Here is a 20,336-nt window from a genome sequence, read left to right as displayed (position 1 = left end):
GAATAATTTTTGAGATCTTTGAGAGCCCTTTTCCTTTGGTCCCTTCCCCCTCAAATGTCTCCTGCTACTTCGTGCTTATACCCAAGTCCACCATTGGATAATATTTTTATTTTTTTTCACCTTCCTCCTGCCTGTCCTTTAAAAAATACTTCTCTGAGGGGAACACAGTGAGAAGTGAATGAGTTTTGGGTGCTTTTTGGGTTGACCAGAAGGCCCAGGAAGGTAGAGGCAGGGCTCTTACTCAGAAGATGTGCTATCTGACAACATCTAACTATATTAGTTAACAAAATTATCAGTAGCATATTCTTATATTTTAAAACAATTAAAAAACTAAATTGGATTAAAAATAAGACATACGGGGACTTCCCTGGTGGTCCAGTGGTAAAGAATCTACCTTACAATGCAGGGGACGTGGGTTCGATCCCTGGTCAGGGAACTAAGATCCCACATGCTGTGGGGCAACTAAGCCTGCGCGCCACAACTACTGGGCTCACGCACCTCAGCTAGAGCCCGCGTGCCACAAACTACCGAGCACACATGCCCTGGAGCCTGAGAGCCACAACTAGAGAAAAACCCGCACACCACAGCCAGAGAGAAGCCCGCGTGCCAGAACAAAAGATCCTGCACGCCTCAACGAAGATCCCGCATGCTGCAACTAAGACCCAACGCAGCCAAAAAAAAAAAAAAAAAAAAAAAAAGGCATACACTTTTCCCTCTTCAAAAAAAAAAAAGACGTGCTCCAAGTCAGGAGGATTTGCATTTGAATCCTTGCTGTCCATCCTGGGACACTCAGACAAATCACTTAACCTCTGTGACTTAGTTTCCTCATCTCTATTATTATTTTGGGGGGGGCATGCCATGCGTCTTACAGGATCTCAGTTCCCTGACCAGGGATTGAACCTGGGCGATGGCAGTGAAAGCCCAGAATCCTAACCACCAGGCCACCAGGGAACTCCCAGTTATTTCATGGATGAAATAAGATAAAGCACTAACATACATAGGAAGAGCTCAGAAACCTTAACTATTATAATAACAATTTCGGTGAAGAGTGACCAAGAACCTGGCTCACTGTTGACATCCAGAGAGCCAGAGATTGGCTGGAAGTGTCTCAGATATCTGGGCCAACAATGGAGGGACACATGTGGCCTGGTGTCATCCTGGGGGGTCATGGAGGGTCAAGATTAGAACACAGATCCTCGTTCCCAGTTAGCAAGTGCTCTTCCTTTGCTTCCATTCTTTTTTTAAAAATTTAAATTGGAGTATAGTTGCTTTACACTGGTGTGTCAGTTTCTGCTATACAGCAAAGTGAATCAGCCATACATATACATATATCCCCTCTTTTTTGGATTTCCTTCCCATTTAGGTCACCACAGAGCACTTGAGTAGAGGTTCTCATTAGTTATCTAGTAGTGTAGTAGTGTAGTGTATAGTAGTGTATATATGTCAATCCCAATCTTTTGCTTCCATTCTTACCCACTACTCTATTCTGGAAGAGTTGGCTTTTCTGCACTCTCCCCTTTCTACTGGCTTCCCGTCCCCTGCTGTTCTTATTTTTTTAAAACTATTTTATTTATTTTTGGCTGCATGTGTCTTTGTTGCTGCACACGGGCTTTCTCCAGTTGCGGTGAGCGGGGACTTCTCTTGTTGTGGAGCACGGGCTCTAGGCACGTGGGCTTCAGTAGTTGTGGCACGTGGGCTCAGTAGTTATGGCTCACGGGCTCTAGAGCGCAGGCTCAGTAGTTGTGGCGCACGGGCTTAGTTGCTCCGCAGCATGTGGGATCTTCCCAGACCAGGGCTCGAACCCTTGTCCCCTGCATTGGCAGGCGGATACTGAACCACTGCGCCACCAGGGAAGTCCTCCCTGCTGTTCTTAGAGTTCTCTAAAGCTACAGTGGGTAAGAGGGTCTGGGTGGTGATCCTGCCACTCCGGCTGCTGGGTCTTGAGGAAGGTGGAGGTTGAGATCATGCAGAGCAGCAGCAGGAGAGGCCCTTGATGACTCTGGAGAAAACAAAGTTTAAGCAACATCCTTTTCCCTTCTCTCCATCCTTTGAGGCATATCCTGGCTTTGGAGCCTGGTACCAAGAGAAATTGAGAGGTGTGATGTGTGGAAAGATAGTGATGTGGCTGTAACACTTTTTTCACACTCTCATGGAATTGTTCTTCCATCTCTGTTTCCTTACAGGACTGTGATCCCCAACTCTTGCCTTACACAGAGTGTGTATGTGTGTGTGTGTGTGTGTGTCCTGCACCATAGTACTGCTGTGGAGTGTTTGTGCTGCGTGGAGCGTGGGGAGCAGGAGTATGGGTCTGTGTTCTGGGTGGTGTATGTGAGGGGCGTGTGCATGTGTGCGTGTTGCGTTGGTCCGTGTGTGGTGAGTAGATATTTTAACCTGCGCTATGAGTGTGGTACATGCATGTGCAGTGTGTATACTATACTTGAGGGTGAGAGGGGTGTGCACTGTGAGGGGCGTGTGTAGTAGGTGACTATGCGGGCAGCTTGCCCTGCTCCCCGCATGGGGCAAGCCTATGGAGATACGACATGAGGTTGCAAGAGTGAAATAAAGCACTAACACACACAGGAAGAGCTCAAAAACCTTAACTATTATAATAAATATTTGGGGGAAGAGTGACCACGATTATTTGGCTCTATGTTGATGTCTATATTGGGCAGTATTGTCTCAATACAGGGTGCCCCATGGGGGCTAGGAGGGGGCGCTGTGGGTGGGCGCCACAGGCGGGGCTGCAAGCCGACATGACGTCTTCATTAGCTGGGCTCCAGTGGAGGGGCCTGCGGACGGGGAGAGAGAGCGAGAGCGAGCCCGGCCTCCCGCCAGGGAGGGAGGGACCTTGGAAGAGCCAGGATGGCGGGTTGGAGTTTAGAGGGAGTAGCTCCCTAGGCACGCGGGCAGGGCCCCGAGTGTAGATTGGGGGCGGGGCTAAGGGCAGCGGCTGGGTGCCGAAGGATTGGGAGGGGCCCGGATGTTGAGAGAATGGCTGGGGCGGGGCTAAGAACGGGGTTAGGGGCGGGGCTAGGGTCTGGGGGTAGGACTAAACCTGGAGCAGATCTAGAAAGGAACTAGGGATGGGATTGAGGGCTGGGCCTCAGCGGCCGAACTAAAGTTTAGACCTGAGATAACGGGGAGGTGCTAAGGTTAAAGTGGAACAAAGAGGGAGAGGCCCGAATGAACTGGGAGGACCCGGATGAAGAGCGCAGCGGAAGCTCAGACTTGGACTAAGACAACGCAGCCTAGAGCGGAGGGAGGCGGGAGACTGGGCAAGCATGAGGCGGAGTTAAGGGCTGGACTGGGGCGAAGCTGAGATTGGGGTTTACGTTGGACTCGGCCAAGCTGAGGTTCAGGGTTGGACTTCTGCGAGGAAGAGTCTTGTAGAGACGAAGAACTAGGCTGAGAGATATGTGGGTTAGGACGACACTGAGGATTGAAAGGTGGACTAAGGAAAAAACTGAGGACGATGCCAGCTGGTGGGACGAGAGCAGCACTGGTAAGGAGGGGACGTGGCAGCAGATTAGGGGAGGGCTTCCAGCTGGGGGCGTGGCACGGGGGCTGGCTTGAGAACCCGAGGGGGGTGTGGAACCTGAGAGAGCCCGACGAAGGAGGCGGGGCCAAGGACTGGCTGGGGCGGAGTTAGGATATGGGGGTGGGCTCACGTCGAGCCATGGACCAATGATTGAGGACTGGGGTCCTGAGGACCTAGAGAACTGCCTGCGCGTTCAGCTGGGGTGGTCCGGTTGAAGCCAGAGCTGAGACCTACGGTTGTAAGGCTGGAAGACGTTGCTGTGCCGCACCGGGGGCCCAAGCCGCTGCCCAAGAAGTGCGGGGCTTGGCTGGAGCCCATGGTCCAGCGCCCAACTAGTCGCCGGGGCTGGGGCGGGAGGTTTCATTGACTCTGGGGCAGGAAAAAGTCCGGAAGTTCCACGGGCGACATCACAATCGCCTCCAGATGTGGGCGGGGCCGGGGAGGCATTTCCGAGGAGACGGGAGCCGCCCTGCCTTGCTCCCTCCTCTTCCCTCCTTCCCTTCCTTGGTTACTCCCTCCCTTCCTTCCTCCCTCCCTCCCTCCTTCCCCCGTTCTGCTGCCCGGGTACCCAACCTGAAACCCTACCCCCTGTGCTGCAAGGTCGGGGGGAGCGCCTCAGCTCGCCAGACTGGGAGGATTCTGTACAAATGAGCATCACCTGTGAGTTTTGGCCCCTGCGCCCAGAATAATGCCCTACTGAGAAAGAGACCACAAGCCTCCCTCTTCCTTTTAAGCTATCACTCTCATTCATTATGAAGTCCCCCCCTGTGTCCAACTTCAATCACTTCTGCTGAGGAGCTCTGGACTGCTGCCCTGGACTGCTGCTTCAGTCGGAAACTCCGACTGAAGATCTGAGGAGAGTTATTAAATCCCTCCCCTTGGTAGAGTTGTAATTGTCAGGGCTTCTTGGGGGTGTCGGGGGAATTAGCCAGTGGACCCTGCATATAAGCCTCTTCCATGGTGACTGGAGAGAGCAAGCAGAGTTTGAATCCTGACCCTGGCTCGCGCTCCTCTGGCCTGACCTTAGGGTCCAGGCTGGATACGGGAGGCTGTGGAGTCAGGACTGAGTAAAACCAGAGGGTGAGGAATTGGCTATATTAGAGTTGAAAAGCCGGTGTAATGGGAAGTGATAGCTGGCAGGACAGGTTTTGGATAGGAACCATAAGTAGGCTGAAAGAGCATAGACTATGGAGCCAGGAAAACTGGATTTGAATCCTACCTCTGTCATCTGTTGTGTCTTTGGACAGGTTACTTATTGTAAGTCTCTCTGTCCCCATCCATAAAATGGGCTTTGGTGAGGATTTAGAATCAAAGGCATATTTTAAAAGCCGCCCCCCCCCACCCCCGAAAAAAAGCCCAGCACAGTGCCTGACATTAGGAAGATGCTCATCCAAGGTCAATTCTCCTTCCCTAGAAAAGTCCCCAGGTTTGAACCCTGAGCAGAATCTCCAATGCCATAGCTTCTTTGTGGCTCCACTAGGGGCTTTATTCTCTTCTACTCATGTGTTCATTCAATCAACCAACATTTACTGAGCACTTTCCATGTTCCAGGATCTATAGATACAGAGGTGGATTAAATATAGGCCTTGTTCTCAAGTTGCTATAAACACATGAAGTACATTGGCGCAGGGTAAAGGGGCAAAAGAGAAGTGTGACCCATTCTACTTGGATAGCATTGTTCTTTCCAAGATGAGCAGGTGTTCCTGGGGAGTGGGAGGCAGGAGAGAAGGAATGGAAAAGGGAGGGGTGGGAGGAGGGATGGATGGACAAGAGGAACTTATAACTGAAGAACCAGGGCCTGGGTCCTGGGGACCAGTTCTGTCCTGATGAGTTCTTACCTCATCCTGAAGGCAGTGGAATGCTATTAAAGAGGAGGAATGTGCTGAACCGGTTTGGCTGCATTGTGAGGAGTGGATGTGGGTAGTGAGACAGAAGTCAGGGAGGCCAGGCAGAAAGTTACTCCAGCTGTCTTGGTCAGAGGTAATGAAGATCTAAACCAAGACAGAGGCAGATATGGGGGCAGGTAGGCATGGCAAGACTTGGTCATCAGGTTGGTGAGAAGTGAGGGAAAGAATGATCCCTAGATTTCTAGCTGAGGTGTCTGTTGCTCTCTGAAATGGAAGATACAAGAGGAGGTGGTTCATGAAGGGTAGGGAGAAGATGGTGGGTTCATATGGGACATGCTGGTTTGATGTTTTGGGAATGCCCAAGAGGACATTGGCTACGTGCTCATGAAAGCAGTCTGAATTGGAGACCCAGATTTATGTCATTTTATTAGTGGATGTTGAAACCATGGAAGTGGATAACATTATCCAAGACAAGCCTGTAGCTTCTTCTGAGTAGACCAAAGACAGAACCTTGGTAATCACCAATTTAAGGGATACAGCAGAGAAGGAGGGGACAGCAAAGGAGTTAGGAAAGAATTAAAAAGCTGGGAAGGAAGAGAGGAGAGGGGTCTGTCATGGGAGCCAAAGGAACAGTTTGCAGAAGAAAGAGATTGATTGGTCAACAGGGTCAAGTGAGATGAGACTAAAAGAAGGCCACTGGGTTTGGCTATTAGATCACTGGTGGCCTTTGCCTGGGCTATTCTGCTAGAGGGGCTGGGATGGCTGCCATTGCTGTAGGTGGCTGGAGTAGAAGAGAGAGGTAGAGACTCTGAGCTCACTAAAGTAGGGACTAGGCTTCCTTCACTGGTGCCTAGTAAAGCTAATCCATCCGTTAAATGAGTGAATAAACTTGGATTGAAAAGGAAGAGGGGTGGGATATGCAGTGGCAGAGTGAGAAACAGGGTTCATAGAGTGTTTTGTTTAAAGATGTTCATAACAAAACAAAAAACAAAAACAAAAAACAAAAAAATAAAAAAATAAAAAAAATAAAGATGTTCATAGCCTGTAAGGAGAAAAAAAAACCAAAAACAGTAAAGAGGCAGAAGGCGAGAATTCTGGCTGGGACCTAGAGTTCAGGTGCTTGGGCAGGAGGAAGGAGGGCCACTTCCCCAGACTGGAAGTTGATGAGGGTGGGGGCAGCCATAGATAATGCTGGTGAAATTTTGTGCTGAGAGGAACAGAAGCAGGGTAGGAGTTTCCAGGAAAGTGCTTGGAGTTTCATTCATTCATTCCATTAATTTTGAGTACTTCCTGTGCTGTGGAAAACAAGCTCACCAGGGACCAGTAGAAGGATGACCGAGTGCCACTGAAAGCCCAGCTGAAGTCCCCAAGCAGTCAGCTACCTTCCTTAAGCAGGACTCAGCTCCAGTACCCCAAAGGACAAAGCTAATAGTAGGAGGAAAAAGGAAGTGGCAGACTCTACCCTGTGGTTGCTGATGGAGCTGCTGCCGGTTGGAGCTGTCTTTGGGAACACCCTGGGACAATTCCTGGAACTGTCCCTTCTTGCCTAGACTCTGGCTCACTCCTATTCATGACTCCAGATTCAGCTCCTATTATGCTTCTTCCAAGAAGGTCCCCCCATCCCTATCTCAGTAGGTGTCCTTGTTCTGTCCTCCCACAGGCCTTCCTCCCCACCATTTCCCTCCCTATCAGTGTCTGCCTCACACTACTGTCATGCACTGTTCCACAGACCTCTCCTGCCTCAACCCTCCTCATCCCCTCCCCCAGCCCCTTGACAGCAGGGACTGTTGTGTCGTTCTTTTAATCTCTGCATCTTCTGGGGACTGCACCTGGAGCTTCTCAGGAAATGTTTTTTGAATGAATGGCATGGGGAGGGGGGCTGCTGTTACCTCTCTGTACTCTCTCAGATATAAACAGGTTACCCAGCTGGGAGAGAGGACATCTGCTGGCTGGTGTGGCATCCAGCACTGACGCACCTACCTTCTCTGAAGGTGGGTCTGTCTGGGGGAATCTCTGGCCCCAGGGGTCCCCACCACCCCTCACCTGGTGGTAGGCAGGAGGGAGGGAAGTGTTTGGTCCTGAAGGGTCACCCAGCTGCCCTACCCTGAGACCCCTTCTTGTGCCAGACAGAGAGGGCCACCCCTTCCTGGAAACCACAATCACCCCTTTCCTTTGTACGGCACTTTATGTATGGTGCACAAATATCTTTGACACATGTGAACTGAGTCCTCCCAACAACCCTGCAAAATAGGTATTACCATCATCCCCATTTTGTGAATAAGGAAATCAAGGCTCAGAGAAGTAAAGTAACTTGCCCCAGGTCACCCAGCTAGACTTGGACTCAGGCCTGACTACAAGTTCAGGGCAGTTGCCACCCTGCTGCCCTTTGCTCCAGTTCAGCCGTGCTGGAGAAAGCCCGAGGTGGTGGTGCAGGACTCTTACTCCCCCTGCCCCTTATTTCCCTGAGATGGAGAAAGGGCATGGGAGGAAAGGAAGCAGAAAGGGAGGCCACTAAGTGGATCAGGGGTGTATGGGGGACGTAGGCCCCCCAGAGCCTGGTGGGGGGGAGGGAAGGGGAGGAAGAATGTAGGGAAGGCTCAGACCAAGCTGCTGTCTCATCTCTCAAGTACTTTAAGGCCACTTGGAGTAATACACCCCCAGCCTGATTAGCTACTAGCTGGTGGCCAGTATGAGGTCTTGCCCCAGTTCCACCCCTTGTAGGGGCTGGATAAAGGCCCAGTCCTCCTGGCCTGTTTGGAGGGAGTTAGCCAGCCGTAGCACCCCAAGTCGGGCTGCCCTGGCACTTGTGAGTGCCCGCCCCCTTCCTCCTCTGGGAGCTGGCAGAGCTGGAGTTCAGGGGGAACCTGCAGGAAGGTGCCTTGTCCTCTCGGCACAGGGAATCACTTCATGGGCTTGTTTTAGATGGTGGCCCAAGGGGAGAGCCATTGGTAGATGGGGCCTTAGGCAGGGTCAGAGCTGAGGCAGTGAGGGTGGAGGCTGGGAGACACCAGTGTGTGCACAGGGCTTGCATTCAGCTGAGCAAAAGAGGTAGGAACCTTTCTTCAGCCCTTTCCCCTAATCCCCAGGCCTCTCCCCAGCAGCTTCTCCCCTGTGCCCTGGGACATGGTATCTGTGTCGCCTACAAGGGGTGGACTGTTCAAGTCTGTGGCTCTAAGGACTGGGGAGAGAGAATGGATGGGGAATGGGAACTTGATGAGTAAAGAGAAGGGAAAGAATCAAGAGTGAGTCTGGGAAAGGGGAGAGAAGTGAGAGTGAGAAAGGTGTCAGAGGGAGAAGAGAGGAGGGAAAGGGAAGAGTCAGCAGGAGAAGCCAAGGAACATGACGCACTGGAGGCTCAGGCCTAGCTCCCCTCCAGGCTTGAGCTGTCATGCTGCAGCAGGCCCTGGGGCTGGAGTGGCTTCAGAGGCTGTGAGGGGTCGGACACTGGCCTCCTGGGCCTGAGTGGGGCAGGCGCAGGAACCGAGGATGCTGCTGCCGGCAGCGTTAACTGCTGGGGACTCTGAAGTGGCGCTCCCCTCTGCCGCGGCAAGAGGGCCCTCCCTTACCCAGGCACTCTGTGCAGTGGGGCAGCTGACAACTCCGAGCACTGGGCGAGGGGCAGGCAGGAGTCAGCAGAGGGCCCTGGGAAGGAAGGAAGGTAGGCTCCCACAGAAGGCAGGGGAGGGGAAGGGCAGGTGTCACAGGACAGCAAGGGGGACTTGGTGAGACACTGTCCTGGGAGTCTGCGAGGGGCAGGCAGAGAGAGTCACACGCAGTGGACTGGGGAGAGGAGAGCGCTGGGCTGAGTTACTACTACTCAGCAGCAGAAGCAGCTGTGGGGGGAATTCCCTGGTGGCCCAGTGGTTAGGACGTGGCGCTTTCACTGTCGGGGCCCGGGTTCAACCCCTCGTTGGGGGAACTGAGATCCCACAAGCTGCATGGCGCGGCCAAAAAAAAAAAGAAAAAAACAGCTATGGGGGAGGGAGGGACGATAGCGGCAGCAGGTGAACTTGGTGAAGCCTTTAGATTGAGCTGTGGGAAGGGAGATCCAGGTATGTTGCCGCTGCTGCCCGGTACGACGCAGACTCTTACCCCAGACTCCTACCCCGTCAGGTGAATTCAAGGACACTGACAGGTGCTGCTGGAAACACAGAAAGTGCACCGGGCACATCATCCATCCCTTCACCTCTGACTATGGCCACCACGACGTGCACCTGCACTCTATCAGCCACTGTGACTGTGATTCTAGGTAAGGACCCTCCTCCTTGGGAGACCCACAGCCCAGGAGACTCCTGGGTAGAGCCAGATCCAAAATTTTCACTGTGGTTCCCCGCTTCAGCTTTGACTTGGCGCTGCCAGCCCGGCCCCAGCTTCTGTAAACCTGGCTTGTGTTCCAGGAGCCACGGGGAGGTCTTTTGGCAGACTGGGCTGAACCCAGTGGAAGCCTGCTGTTCCTCAGGCTTCTTGCTCTGGGCCCCTGGGGAGTCATGGAGGCAGGGGAGCCAGCCTGAGTCCCCTGTGTGGCAGGCTGAAGGACTGCTCAGAGAAGACATATAGCAGTTCCGGAGATGTGGGCCCAACCTGCTCCCAAGATGTGGACTCAGCCTGTTTCAACATCATCCAGTGCCCATGCTTTGAGCTCATCCCAGAGGAGGAGTGTGTGGAGCAGTTCTGGTGTGGCTGGTGAGTGCCGGTGGGCTGATGGGGGGCACTGGCCCCCACGCTCTGTCAACCGTCTTACCCTGTTCTCCTCTCCCTCAGTTGCAAAAGCTACAGGCCTGTCTCTGTGGCAGTGATCCACCATCCCATCCACCATGAGTGCAGGGCAGATGACCTAAACCAAGAAGAGGAAGAGGAGGAGGAGGAGGAGGAGGAAGAAAGCAAGCCTCCCATCCCGACCCAGGTGGGGCCCCCCGCCCTCCCCACCAACACAGGTATGGGCATGGTCACAGGTACCCCTGACTTAGCAGCTCCCATCACCATCTGGCGTTCCGAAAGCCCCACAGGGAAGTCCCAGGGCAGTAAGGTGATCAAGAAGATAAAGAAGAAAAAGGAAAAAGAGAAAGACAAGGAGGAGGAGACGGATGAAAAGGCAAAGGTGAAGAAAAAAGTCAAGAAGGGCAAGTTGACTAAGAAGAAAAGCCCAGTTAAATCAGAATCACCTCCAGACTTAAACCGATCGTTCAGCCCAAGAGAGTTGGCCAGGATGTCAGAGTCCAGCCCAGACAGCTGGCAAGATCTGGAGAGTGAGGACAGTTACAATGACCCTGGGCGGGAGGAACCCTCCAATGGGGATATTGTGGAGTCTTCATCACCCAGGAAGAGAGAGAAGAACGGGGTCCAGGCCAAGAAGCCCGGGATGAAGACCTTGCCAGTCAAGAAGGTCAACAAGAGGAAATCTCCCCCAGCATCAAACCCCAATCTCAGTTGAGGCCAGGGCGACCAGGGTGAAGAATAAATGCGATCAAGCCTGTAGCTGACCCCCTGCTTCTCTCTCCCTCCAACCTGGCTACTTCTGGGGGGAGGGGGCAGCCTCTGGGCATAACTGGAGCCAAGGGGCTAAGGAGCTGCAGGTGTTTCTGAAGGGCAATCCATCTTTCAAGAGGAAGCCCAGAGAAGGCAGGTGGGAGGGCAGGGAAGGGGCACAGCCTGTTTCTCTGTAACATCCTAGATCCAGGGCAGCAGCACCTCTGGGTGGGAAGGAGGCTTCCTGTCTACTGGGAGACAGGTCTGTGCAAAATCCACTTGGTGATAGGCATTGTGTGCAGTGATACCACTAATAAATTGAACCTTTTAACCCACTCCGTGCAGCCTTGCCTTTCCCTACTCTAAGTGGCCCTGGGGCAGGTGCTGGTGGCATCAAAAGGAACATGAACCTTCCCAGCTGGTGTGGCCCTGCTCCTGCTAGGCCCTTCTAGGCCTTTTGTGCTGAAGGGAAAGGAACTGAATTCCTGTCAGAAGGCCAGCCCCTTCCCCCAACTCTTGCCAACAAACAGCCAAAGGGATCTTGAATGAAGGAAAGCAAGGCAGGGAGCTCTCCAAGTTTGGGCAGCAGTGGCCTTTTCTGACTTCTCTGCTGAGCCCCAAGCAGAGGAAAGGGAGGGGGAAAGCTTTGCTTTCCCAGAGCTGACAGGCAAAGCCCTGAGGTGAAGCCCTAGTGAAGAAACACAGGGAGATCAGTCGAGAACAAAAGAGGCAATGGGGCTGGGGGAAGGGACTAGTCAGCTCTCTTCGCCAGGGCTGTGTGTGTGTGGGACCAGGTGAGTGGGGGGCCCATCCTGGGGGAGATACGCTTGACTCACGTGGAGGTACCGTCAGAGACCAAGGCCCAGCCGGCAAAAAGGGGAGAGAGAGGTGCAGGGTTCAAGTGGAGACACCCAGATTGACTTCTCCCATGTGCCAGAGAAGACTAGAAGGCACAGTGGATGGGGTGGCTGTGTGTGAGTGTAACAGCAGCTGCTAACATTTCCTGAGGCTCGATGAGGTCCCAGGCACTGGACTTAGCACTTCACACATTCTTTCTTAGTCCTCACAGCTGCCCTGCTGAGCTAGGTATCATCATCTCCATTTTACAGATAAGAAAGCTGGCTTAGAGACAACAGGAACTCGCTCAGGGTCACAGGGCTGGGAAGTGGAGCAGGGATGTGACCCTAGGCAACGTGGTACAGAAGCCACCTGCTCTGTACCTCTGTAAGTCCCTGCCTCTCTGATGGCCTGGAAGAGGGAGTCAAGGGAGCCCTCAGAGCTCCGAACACTGCTTTGAAAGCTCCCCCTCAAGAGCTGGAGAGTTGGAGAGAAGCTTTGCCAAGTGCTCTGTAGAAACACTGTTTATTCAAATGACGGGCAGGAAGCGTGGCAGCAGGGGGTAGGGGCAGCCAGGTGGGGCTGGGCAGGTTAGCACTGCTCCCCTACGTCCCTTGTGATCCTGCTTTGATAGCCACCCAAGCTGTTGGTATCAGGGTCAGAAATACCTTCCCTCCTCTCTCCTGTCCCAAACTGAATAAATAGCATCCCTCTCCCCACGAGAGCTGGGGGAGACTCACGTGCTGAGCTGGTGCCCCGTCACAGCCCAGAGTCAGGTGAGAGCAGAAGCTCAAAATGGCTTGTAGGGAGTAGAATACAAAACTGTTTGTTCCACTCTCATTTTCTTTTTCCTCTTCTTCCTCCCTGCCACACTCCCTTCCCAGCCTGGTCCCAGGACAGGTGGTCGGTGAGGGCCTGGAGTGGGAGTATTGTTGCCTAGCGTACACTGAGCTCAAGTGCGCAAGGCCATCCAGCCTGTCACCCATCCAGGCTGACCACCAAAGAGAACGTCAATTCACTCCACTTTATGGACAGAAAAGGAGGGGCAAGGAGTGAGGCAATGGGCAGCCAGGCCTCTCCCAGCCTCAGAGGTAACCAGAGTCCTAGAAGCAGGCCCCCTATCGATCCATCTCGTCCAGGAGTGGGGTGGCATCGCCAGCAATAGACATGGGGGTGCTTTCGATCATAGGGCTGGGGGAGGGCCGAGGTGTCAGCCGCTGCTTCTGTTTCCGCCGTTCTGCCTCCTTCTCCTGCAGCCACTGTTCCGCCATCTTCCCCCAGTCGATGGCTGCATGGCTGTTGGACCTGGGAGGGAGAACAAGGGCCTTTGAGACTGGGACTCTGTAGAAAAAAGCCTTCCCAGCAATCACTGGTGAGTATCCATTCTTGCAGAAATGGACCTCGCCTCTATGGACAGCAACCACGGCCTGCTGCCACACTGTGTTCTTCCCTCTTCTCCCAGAAAGCAGTCCTCCTGGGGACATCACCTGGGTCATGGCTGTCAGAAGATCCAGAGCACCTCCCTCTCCTAATAACCTGTTCTGTGCCACCATCTGTATACTTACTTTGGCTGCTGCTGCCGTTGCCGGGAGCTGGAGGAGGGCTGGGGCTGGGCCTGGGCAGACTGAGGGGTGGTGCTGGCCTGTAGCTGGTGGTACTGCGGTGTGGTGATGGGCTGGCTCGGGGTTGTGTAGGAGTAGCTGGGGGTCATTAGTGGCGTGGCCACTGGCTGCTGGGCTGGCGTCGGGAACACCTGGAGAAGAGTGAACAGTTGAATCGGGACGGGTTTTGTGCTTATTTGGTTTTCCTGTGAATTTCTGGCAAGCTGAAAATTTGGGCTCCATCCAGAGCCTTCCAGCTGACCCTCTCCTGAGCAGTGTGTGGTTCTGAGCAGCAGAGGCAGGCTAGCACGATGGGACCTGGCACAACAACAGGGCACACCCTTGACCACTTGAGGTTGTCAGAGGCTTGAGGATTCTAAAGATCCCAAAAGACTCTGTGGAAAGGTCAGAACTTCTCTCATTCCCTTTCCCCTCAAATGGGCCTGAGAAGAAGGAACATCTGCTGGAGACAGTTCCTAATGCTGTGGTAGCCCCTATGAAGGCCCTCGTGGTGGGCACTGCAGAGGCCAGTCTATGGACACAGGCTGGTAAAGGATGACCGTTCCCTTTCACCCTTCCCCACCCTCTGCAGGGAGCTTCCTCCCCAAGCCACGTACGTGGTAAGCGCTGCTGCCCCCTCCGCTGCCGCCATAGCCATACTGGCTGGAGGCCCACTGCGCTGGGGTGGCATTAGGGTTCTGGCCTTGGCCTGTCACGGCAGCAATGGCACTGAACACCTGTGAGGTCATGTTCTGGGGCAGGGCGTTCACAGCCCGTGTCAGATCTGTAAGCACACAGAGGTGGGAGATGGGCATGTTAGAGGTGACAGTCCTTCTAGCTCCATCCCTCTTACCCCCAGTCCCCGGCACGAGCTCCTTACCTGCAAGGTTGATGTTGGCTGGGGTAGCATTGATAGAGGCAGGTGTCCGGGTCCTGCTGCTGCTACTGGGGGTGATGCCTGTAAGAAATGGCCCAAATTATGTCTCACCAGAAACCTACTTCTGGTTTTACAACTGGGGGGCTGGGAGAGGTACTGAGGTGGGTGGAAAGAAGGGAAGCTGGGGGTATTCCCTGGCGGTCCAGTGGTTAGAACTCTGTGCTCCCACTGCTGAGGGCACGGGTTCAATCCCTGGTCGGGGAACTAACATCCCACAAGCCACGTGGTGTGGCCAAATAAATACATAAATTAAAAAAAAAAAAAAAAAAGGGAAGCTGTATAGGCAAAGTGGAAGATGGAATAGGAATTAAGAGAACTATAATGACAGCCTAGGCCTCAGCCCCTCCTATAGAAGGCTAGTGATTATCTTGACTCAGCACTTAGGTGTCCCTTCAACCACACTCCAGAAGTCAGAGAGAGTAGAACTCACCTGGTACGGGATCCTGATAATGATCCTTAAACCATCTGAAAAGGCCATTCACAGTCGGGAAGATTTGGCCCCGGTACCGGAATCCTTCTGGAGTCACTGTTACATATTCTATCCTGGGATTTTGGGAGGAAACATGCATCAGATACCACTTGTGGCCAGCTGTAAGAGAGCGGCCAGAGCAGATTTCCACCATGTGAAGTAGCCACACTGGGTGCTGGGGGAAAGGAGAGATAAAAGAGCCAGTCCCTGACCCTGTAAAAGGAGGCTGCACTCTGGGTGAGGTGAGGAGGGCACAGCAGAGTCCAGGCAAGGCCAGGCAGGAGTCAGCAGCCCCTGGTGTGCTATGTTCAGGCTGCCAGAAGAAGCCTTGCTGGGGGCTGGGCCACCGTCCTGCGCTGCAGTATGTTGGCAGCACGCTGCAGGTCAGGGTTACTGAGATCACAGAGTGTCGGGGTTGGGAGGGGCCTCCCAAGGCAGCAAAGCACAGCTCCCCACGAGCCGGAATCTGGAAGTGCTTCTTGACGGTGGTTGGTCTGCCCTTATTTAACACTTTGCCAGAGCAGAGAGTGGATCAGAGGCTGGGCTCTGGGTTCAGACCCAATCCTTGTTCCAGTTTTGTCTCTGCCACTCATCACCTATATAGCTTTGTACCAAGTTACTAAACCTGAATCTCAGCCTCATTTGTAAAATGAGGATAATAGCACTTAAACCTATAGCGTGGGTATGAGGAATAAATGAGACAACACGTAAAGCACTTATCGCAACACTTAAAACAGGTTGTGCTCAATAAAGGATAGCTGTCAACAGCCAACAGTCAATGCTAAGTATGGCAATGTGCTGACTCATATTAAGCTGAAACCTGCTTCCTAGATCTTCTACCCAAGTGTTGTTCATTCTGCACCACAAGGAGTTTGTGCCCCTTTCCACGGGACGCTATCATGTTGCCTCTGCTCCTGGTTTAAGTCCCCTGTTTGTTCAATTGTTCCTCATGGGATAGTTTCCAACCGCCACATGGTCCTGGCTGCCACCTTCTGGAAGCATGCTGGTGAGTCAGAAAAGGCTTCTCAGAAACAAGCACAATATTCCAGAAGTGCCCACGATGGTGCAGCGTCCAGAGTCCAGAGCTTCTTGTCCTCTGGCCTCTGAGCCCCTCCTAACAGAGCCCACACTGTGCATCATGTGCGAGCAGTACAGGACTAAGAGCAGAAAGGCACAGGCCGTGGCCAAGGACCAAAGGGAGGATGGGGGAGTAGAGAAGGCTAGTACGGCTATCAGTCTGGGTAACGGACACAAAGAAAGCAGGCCTAAGGAAATCAGACTTTGTCTGATGCCGGGTGAACAAAGGAGGGACTCAGATAGAGGAATCCCTAGGAAGGCCAGCCTGTCAGTCACACACAGAAGGGAGCAGAGCAGGTTAGTGACTGGAAGAGATGCTCTCCTGACCTATCCCCGTTCAGCGCAGGCTCACCACAGCAACAGTGAGCCACGGTGTGCTGAAAAGCCCTGGTGAGGGTGAAGCAGAGAGTGGAAGGAGTGACCAGTGTGTTGGCTCCCATCTTTGCCAGTCAGTGGAGAGAGCGTCTGGTGATTTCTATCACTCTCTGGGAGGGAGAAGAGGTGAAGGGAACACCTTTTCCCAGGGTTGATTAAAGCACCTTTCTTATTCAGTCTGCCTTTTGCCTCTAAATCATCACCCTCTTTCCCCACCTCCAACCTTCACCTCCACTCTAAACAGATAAGAGGAGAAAGGCAGTCAAGCAGAACCAGAGAGAGTACTGTTTGGGGGCCTGCTAACCTATCTGTGGACCCCAGTGGCAGCACCTTCTCAGCACCAGTGCTCACCTGGGTTTACCCCGGGGCTGGTATCCCAGTAGGAACTTGCCGGGCAGTTCCTTGCAGGCACAGATGAAATAGGGAATGAAGGTGGGCTTCTCCTTCTTAGTTTTGATGAGCAGCTCCTCTAATTTCTGGGGGTAGAATGAGGGGGAGAGGTTGGGATAGCAGCGTGCTTGGTACACAGTGTCTGGCTCACACGTGACGCACACCTCCTTCACCAGCTCAGCATCCCCGACACTGAAGGGAAACCATACATCCGTAAGCGACTGGGAGGTGTCATCCCTTGCAGGGCCCTGGGCTCACCTTACGGTCCCCACCACTGCAGTCCTGGTAATACTTGTGGTTCAGAAGGTCCCGGGCAAAGGATGCCATAGGCTGAACATAGCGGGCAACAATCTCATCCAAGTCTTCAAATTCCTGTGGGAAGAAAAAGGCCCTGACTGTCATATCCAGAGCTGAGAGTCAGCCTTTCATCAAATCCACCTGGAAGAGAACCCACTGGAGGGGAGGAACTCCCCAGCCCTGCTGCAGCCTCACTCTGCTGCAAAGTCCCCTCAATTTATCCATCTGTTTGAGTCATGCCCAGATTTATTAGCTTATAAGGCACAAAATCCTTTTTTTCATAACTTTAGTTCTCCCTTAGTGCTTGGGAACAATAGGGGGCTTCATAAAATTTCTCTCCACTGAAAACAGGACAAAGAAATTTGGTGTGTGTGTGTTGTGCACGAAGCACTTGCATGTGTATTTTCTCCTCTTCCTCCAGCGGTTCTCTAGTCTACTTTAAAATTTGGAGGACAGGGAAAGAAGTGCAAAATATACAAAACTGATATCAAATTACTCATTTCATAACCAACCTCCTGTTTTGTTGCTCTGTGTAGCTAAAATACAATGCATACCAGTAACTAAGATGAAAGTGGTTTGTTTCTGGAAGCAGGAGTGGGGATGCTAGTGCAGGCAGGGGCTGCCTCTCACCTCACTGTTGATCCACAGGGTGGCTCCCAGGCTGAAGGCATTTTCCTTGCCCTCTTCCCGCACATCCACGTGCTGGTATATGCCGTCACTGACCTTCCAGGTCACTGTCAGGTGATTTTCACCCTTGCTGCTCGGTCGGATGATCACGTCACCCTGGTCCATGGTCTCCATCATTTTTTCTGCTTGCTTAAAATTTATATTATGGAAGGACGGGTGTGCAATCACTCGCTTGATATATGCTGAAGAGAGTGGGAAAGAAGTATAGATCAGGTGATGGGACTGGGAGCCAACAGCAATGGGACAGGCCATGGCTTAATTTCTGACCCACTACTGAATTCTGAGACTCTTTCACCCTCTCTGGGCCTGGATTCTCTGATATGAAGGATATGTTAACCTGGGCCCCTGGGTGCTGAGAGAATGAAGCTTTAAGAGTCACAGTGCATTAGCAAAGAAAATGTGACCCAAGAAGACCCCAGCTTCCAGCCCTGCCAATGGCTCCCTTTCATGATGCCTCCGGGTCTCAGCACCTCAGAGCTGAGCACTCACTGCCACTGGGAAGCTGAGCAGTCAGCAGTGCATCCTGCAGAGGGAGAGCTGCCAGGACTTGGGGTGCACAGGCGTGGTCATGGGCACACTCACTGGTCCGCTGCTGCTTCCGTTTCATGTCCTCCTCCTGCTTGTGGTCTGCTGCTTCCGCGTCAAAGTCATAGTAGGTGTCCTTGGGCAGTTTCCACTCGTTGTTCCTGTCCATGAGGTCTGAGGTGCGGCAGGTCAGGTCTGCACTAAACTTCTCGATGTCAATCTTCATGATGCGGCAGTGAACAGTCATTCCCACCTAGATCCACAGAACATTTGAGCTGGAAGGGACAAAGATGGTCTAGCCCGATGCCCTATTTTACATGTGAGAAAAGCAAAGTCCAGGCAGAAAGGTGGAGTGACTGCCCAAAGCCAGCCAGCTACTGAGTGGCAGATTAGTAGGAGTTCAGGGTTGAGTCTCGTCTGCAGACTACAGTCTGTGCCCTGTACTGATGCCTCCCACTCTAGGCAGAAAAACCAACTGGAGCCTCCTGGGACATCTTCTGTCACTGTAATAGTCCCTTTTCTCATAAAGCTGCCTAATTATTGCTGCTAGGATGTGATCCAAGTCTGGCTGCCGTTTTTGGAGGGAAAGCAAAGTAGTAGCTATTTTCTGTACTTTACCCCTGATTTGAGCCCTTCTGTCTAAGAGGGACAAAACCTAGTCATCTGCATGGCTCTCCTTCTGAAAATCTCCCTAGCTTCATTTACAGGCATACCTTGGAGATATTCCAGGCTCAGTTCCAGACCACCGCAATAAAGCAGACATCACAATAAAGTCAGTCACAAGAATTTTTTAGTTTCCCGGTACATATAAAAGTTATGTTTACACTACAGTCTACTAAGGGTGCAACACTATTATGTTTTAAAATATGTGTACATACCTTCGTTAAAAATTACTTTATTGCTTAAAAATGTTAACCATCACCTGAGCCTTTAGCGAGTCCTAATCTTTTTGCAAGACTAACATCAAAGACTACTGATCACAGATCACCCTAACAAATATAATGAAAAAGTTTGAAATACTGTGAGAATTACCACATGTAAATGTGACACAGAGACACGAAGTGATCAAATGCTGTTGGGAAAATGGTACTGATAGACTTGCTCGATGCAGGGTTACTACCAACCTTAAATTTGTAAAAACAAACACACAAACAAACAAACAGTATCTACAAAGGTCAATAAAATCAGGTATGCCTGTATTCGGAATGTCTTTCCCCAGCCTTCCTAAGTCCATAGCTCAGGGGTTCACAACACTTAGAACCAGAGAATTTGGCAGATCTGGTACCAGCTGTATCACTAACAAACCAGCTGATCCTGGAGAAGGCACTCAAATTTCTCTGAAAAAAGAAGGTAGTATTTCCTTCCCCATCAGGCTGTGAGATTTGAGTCAACATATGTAAATGTCAAGGGCTGGTATCTAGTGTGTGCATAATAAATGGCAGCTCTGACAAGAGCATACTAGAACAGAAAGGGAGCTTAGCCTTTCTGCTTCACAGCATGTAATGCTGGGCCCTGCTTCCTGCCCGCTGGACTAAACCGCAGCTTCCCACACAGGAAGAGAGAGCCGTCTCTCAAAGGGCTGGCAATTTGATGAAATTTCACAAAGGCAGTGCACAAAAGCTGCTCCTCATTCAGACAGACGGTTCTTGCCCTGACTTCACTCAACTGGCTATAAATCCTCCTGAAATGCCCCCCACCAGGAGCCACTGGGAACAGAGCCTAACTCCTGGTGGGGACAGCCCAAAGCCAGCCTGATTTGGGCAGCTGAAAACTACACCAGGGGCCTTACCCCAGTCATTCACCTACCTTCACTCGTTCCTCCGGCCGCTTTACCACTTTGTCACTGAGGAATTTGGTGGGGATGAAGCCAGTGACACCATTGTCTAGCCTTGTTTTGACACCGATGGCCTGGCCTGGGCATGAACCACTGTCAAAGTGGTTCCAGACCTAAAGAGGACATCAGAAGAGGAGCTTGATCATTAAGATTCTGGAGATCACACATTCAGAAAAGAGCTGCCAGGAGTGCTGTAATTCATTTTACCATTGACACTGGCATCATGATGTGAGAACACAATGACTTAGCCACCCAGCAACACAGAATTTGAATATTCCCGAAGTTCCTTGACTCATAACTCATGTTTGGCACCACTGGCCATCTGACCAATCTTTTATGTTAATCTAATTTATATGTCCCTCCAACTACAACTGAAGCCCCTCCCTCCCATTCTGTTCTGACCTAGTGGGCATAAGAAATATCTCTGTCAGTCTCCTCAGAACAACTCATTTCAGT

At 52.1% G+C, this 20,336-nt stretch overlaps 2 protein-coding genes across 8 annotated transcripts in view; one reads left to right on the top strand and one right to left on the bottom strand.

Annotated features, from left to right (window-relative positions):
* Positions 1-3,053: 3,053 nt before the first annotated feature.
* On the top strand, positions 3,054-11,187 carry PROCA1 (protein interacting with cyclin A1). 5 transcript variants are annotated; one of them, XM_068530837.1, is made up of 6 exons: positions 3,054-3,502; positions 4,139-4,198; positions 7,293-7,376; positions 9,499-9,634; positions 9,913-10,068; positions 10,147-11,187. In XM_068530837.1, exons 1-6 carry the CDS (start codon positions 3,415-3,417, stop codon positions 10,814-10,816), a joined length of 1,194 nt encoding a protein of 397 aa, XP_068386938.1. In that variant the 5' UTR covers positions 3,054-3,414; the 3' UTR covers positions 10,817-11,187. The 5 variants fall into 5 exon arrangements, with proteins under 5 accessions (XP_068386938.1, XP_068386939.1, XP_068386940.1 ...); XM_068530838.1 differs by lacking the exon at positions 4,139-4,198; XM_068530839.1 differs by lacking the exon at positions 7,293-7,376.
* A 1,010-nt stretch (positions 11,188-12,197) lies between these two features.
* The window catches only part of SUPT6H (SPT6 homolog, histone chaperone and transcription elongation factor), a 32,063-nt gene continuing 23,924 nt past the window's right edge, over positions 12,198-20,336 (bottom strand). For 2 of the 3 annotated variants that reach the window (XM_068531677.1, XM_068531678.1), the window contains exons 28-37: positions 19,853-19,993; positions 18,104-18,299; positions 17,465-17,703; positions 16,796-16,909; positions 16,499-16,623; positions 14,657-14,769; positions 14,170-14,247; positions 13,907-14,073; positions 13,254-13,441; positions 12,699-12,993 (exon numbers count right to left, since the gene is read on the bottom strand). In XM_068531677.1, the coding sequence (XP_068387778.1) occupies positions 12,807-12,993; positions 13,254-13,441; positions 13,907-14,073; positions 14,170-14,247; positions 14,657-14,769; positions 16,499-16,623; positions 16,796-16,909; positions 17,465-17,703; positions 18,104-18,299; positions 19,853-19,993 (1,548 nt within the window). In that variant the 3' untranslated portion in view covers positions 12,699-12,806. Of the gene's footprint in view, positions 12,994-13,253; positions 13,442-13,906; positions 14,074-14,169; positions 14,248-14,656; positions 14,770-16,498; positions 16,624-16,795; positions 16,910-17,464; positions 17,704-18,103; positions 18,300-19,852; positions 19,994-20,336 lie in introns of all 3 variants that reach the window. The other variant, XM_068531679.1, reaches the window with a different exon arrangement.

This window comes from Eschrichtius robustus, chromosome 20 (assembly GCF_028021215.1).
Source record: "Eschrichtius robustus isolate mEscRob2 chromosome 20, mEscRob2.pri, whole genome shotgun sequence".
Classification (NCBI taxonomy): Eukaryota; Metazoa; Chordata; class Mammalia; order Artiodactyla; family Eschrichtiidae; genus Eschrichtius; species Eschrichtius robustus.
Note: the sequence above shows the minus strand (reverse complement) of the source record. Positions and strands in the feature narration are given on the sequence as shown.

Excerpts from the sequence above, each read along its gene's own strand:
- PROCA1 (XM_068530837.1), top strand. The coding sequence starts at position 3,415 with ATGTGGGTTAGGACGACACTGAGGATTGAAAGGTGGACTAAGGAAAAA. Across the intron at positions 3,503-4,138 it reads GTGGGACGAGAGCAGCACTG|GTCGGGGGGAGCGCCTCAGC; the intron begins GTAAGGAGGGGA and ends CTGTGCTGCAAG. Across the intron at positions 4,199-7,292 it reads TGTACAAATGAGCATCACCT|ATATAAACAGGTTACCCAGC; the intron begins GTGAGTTTTGGC and ends GTACTCTCTCAG.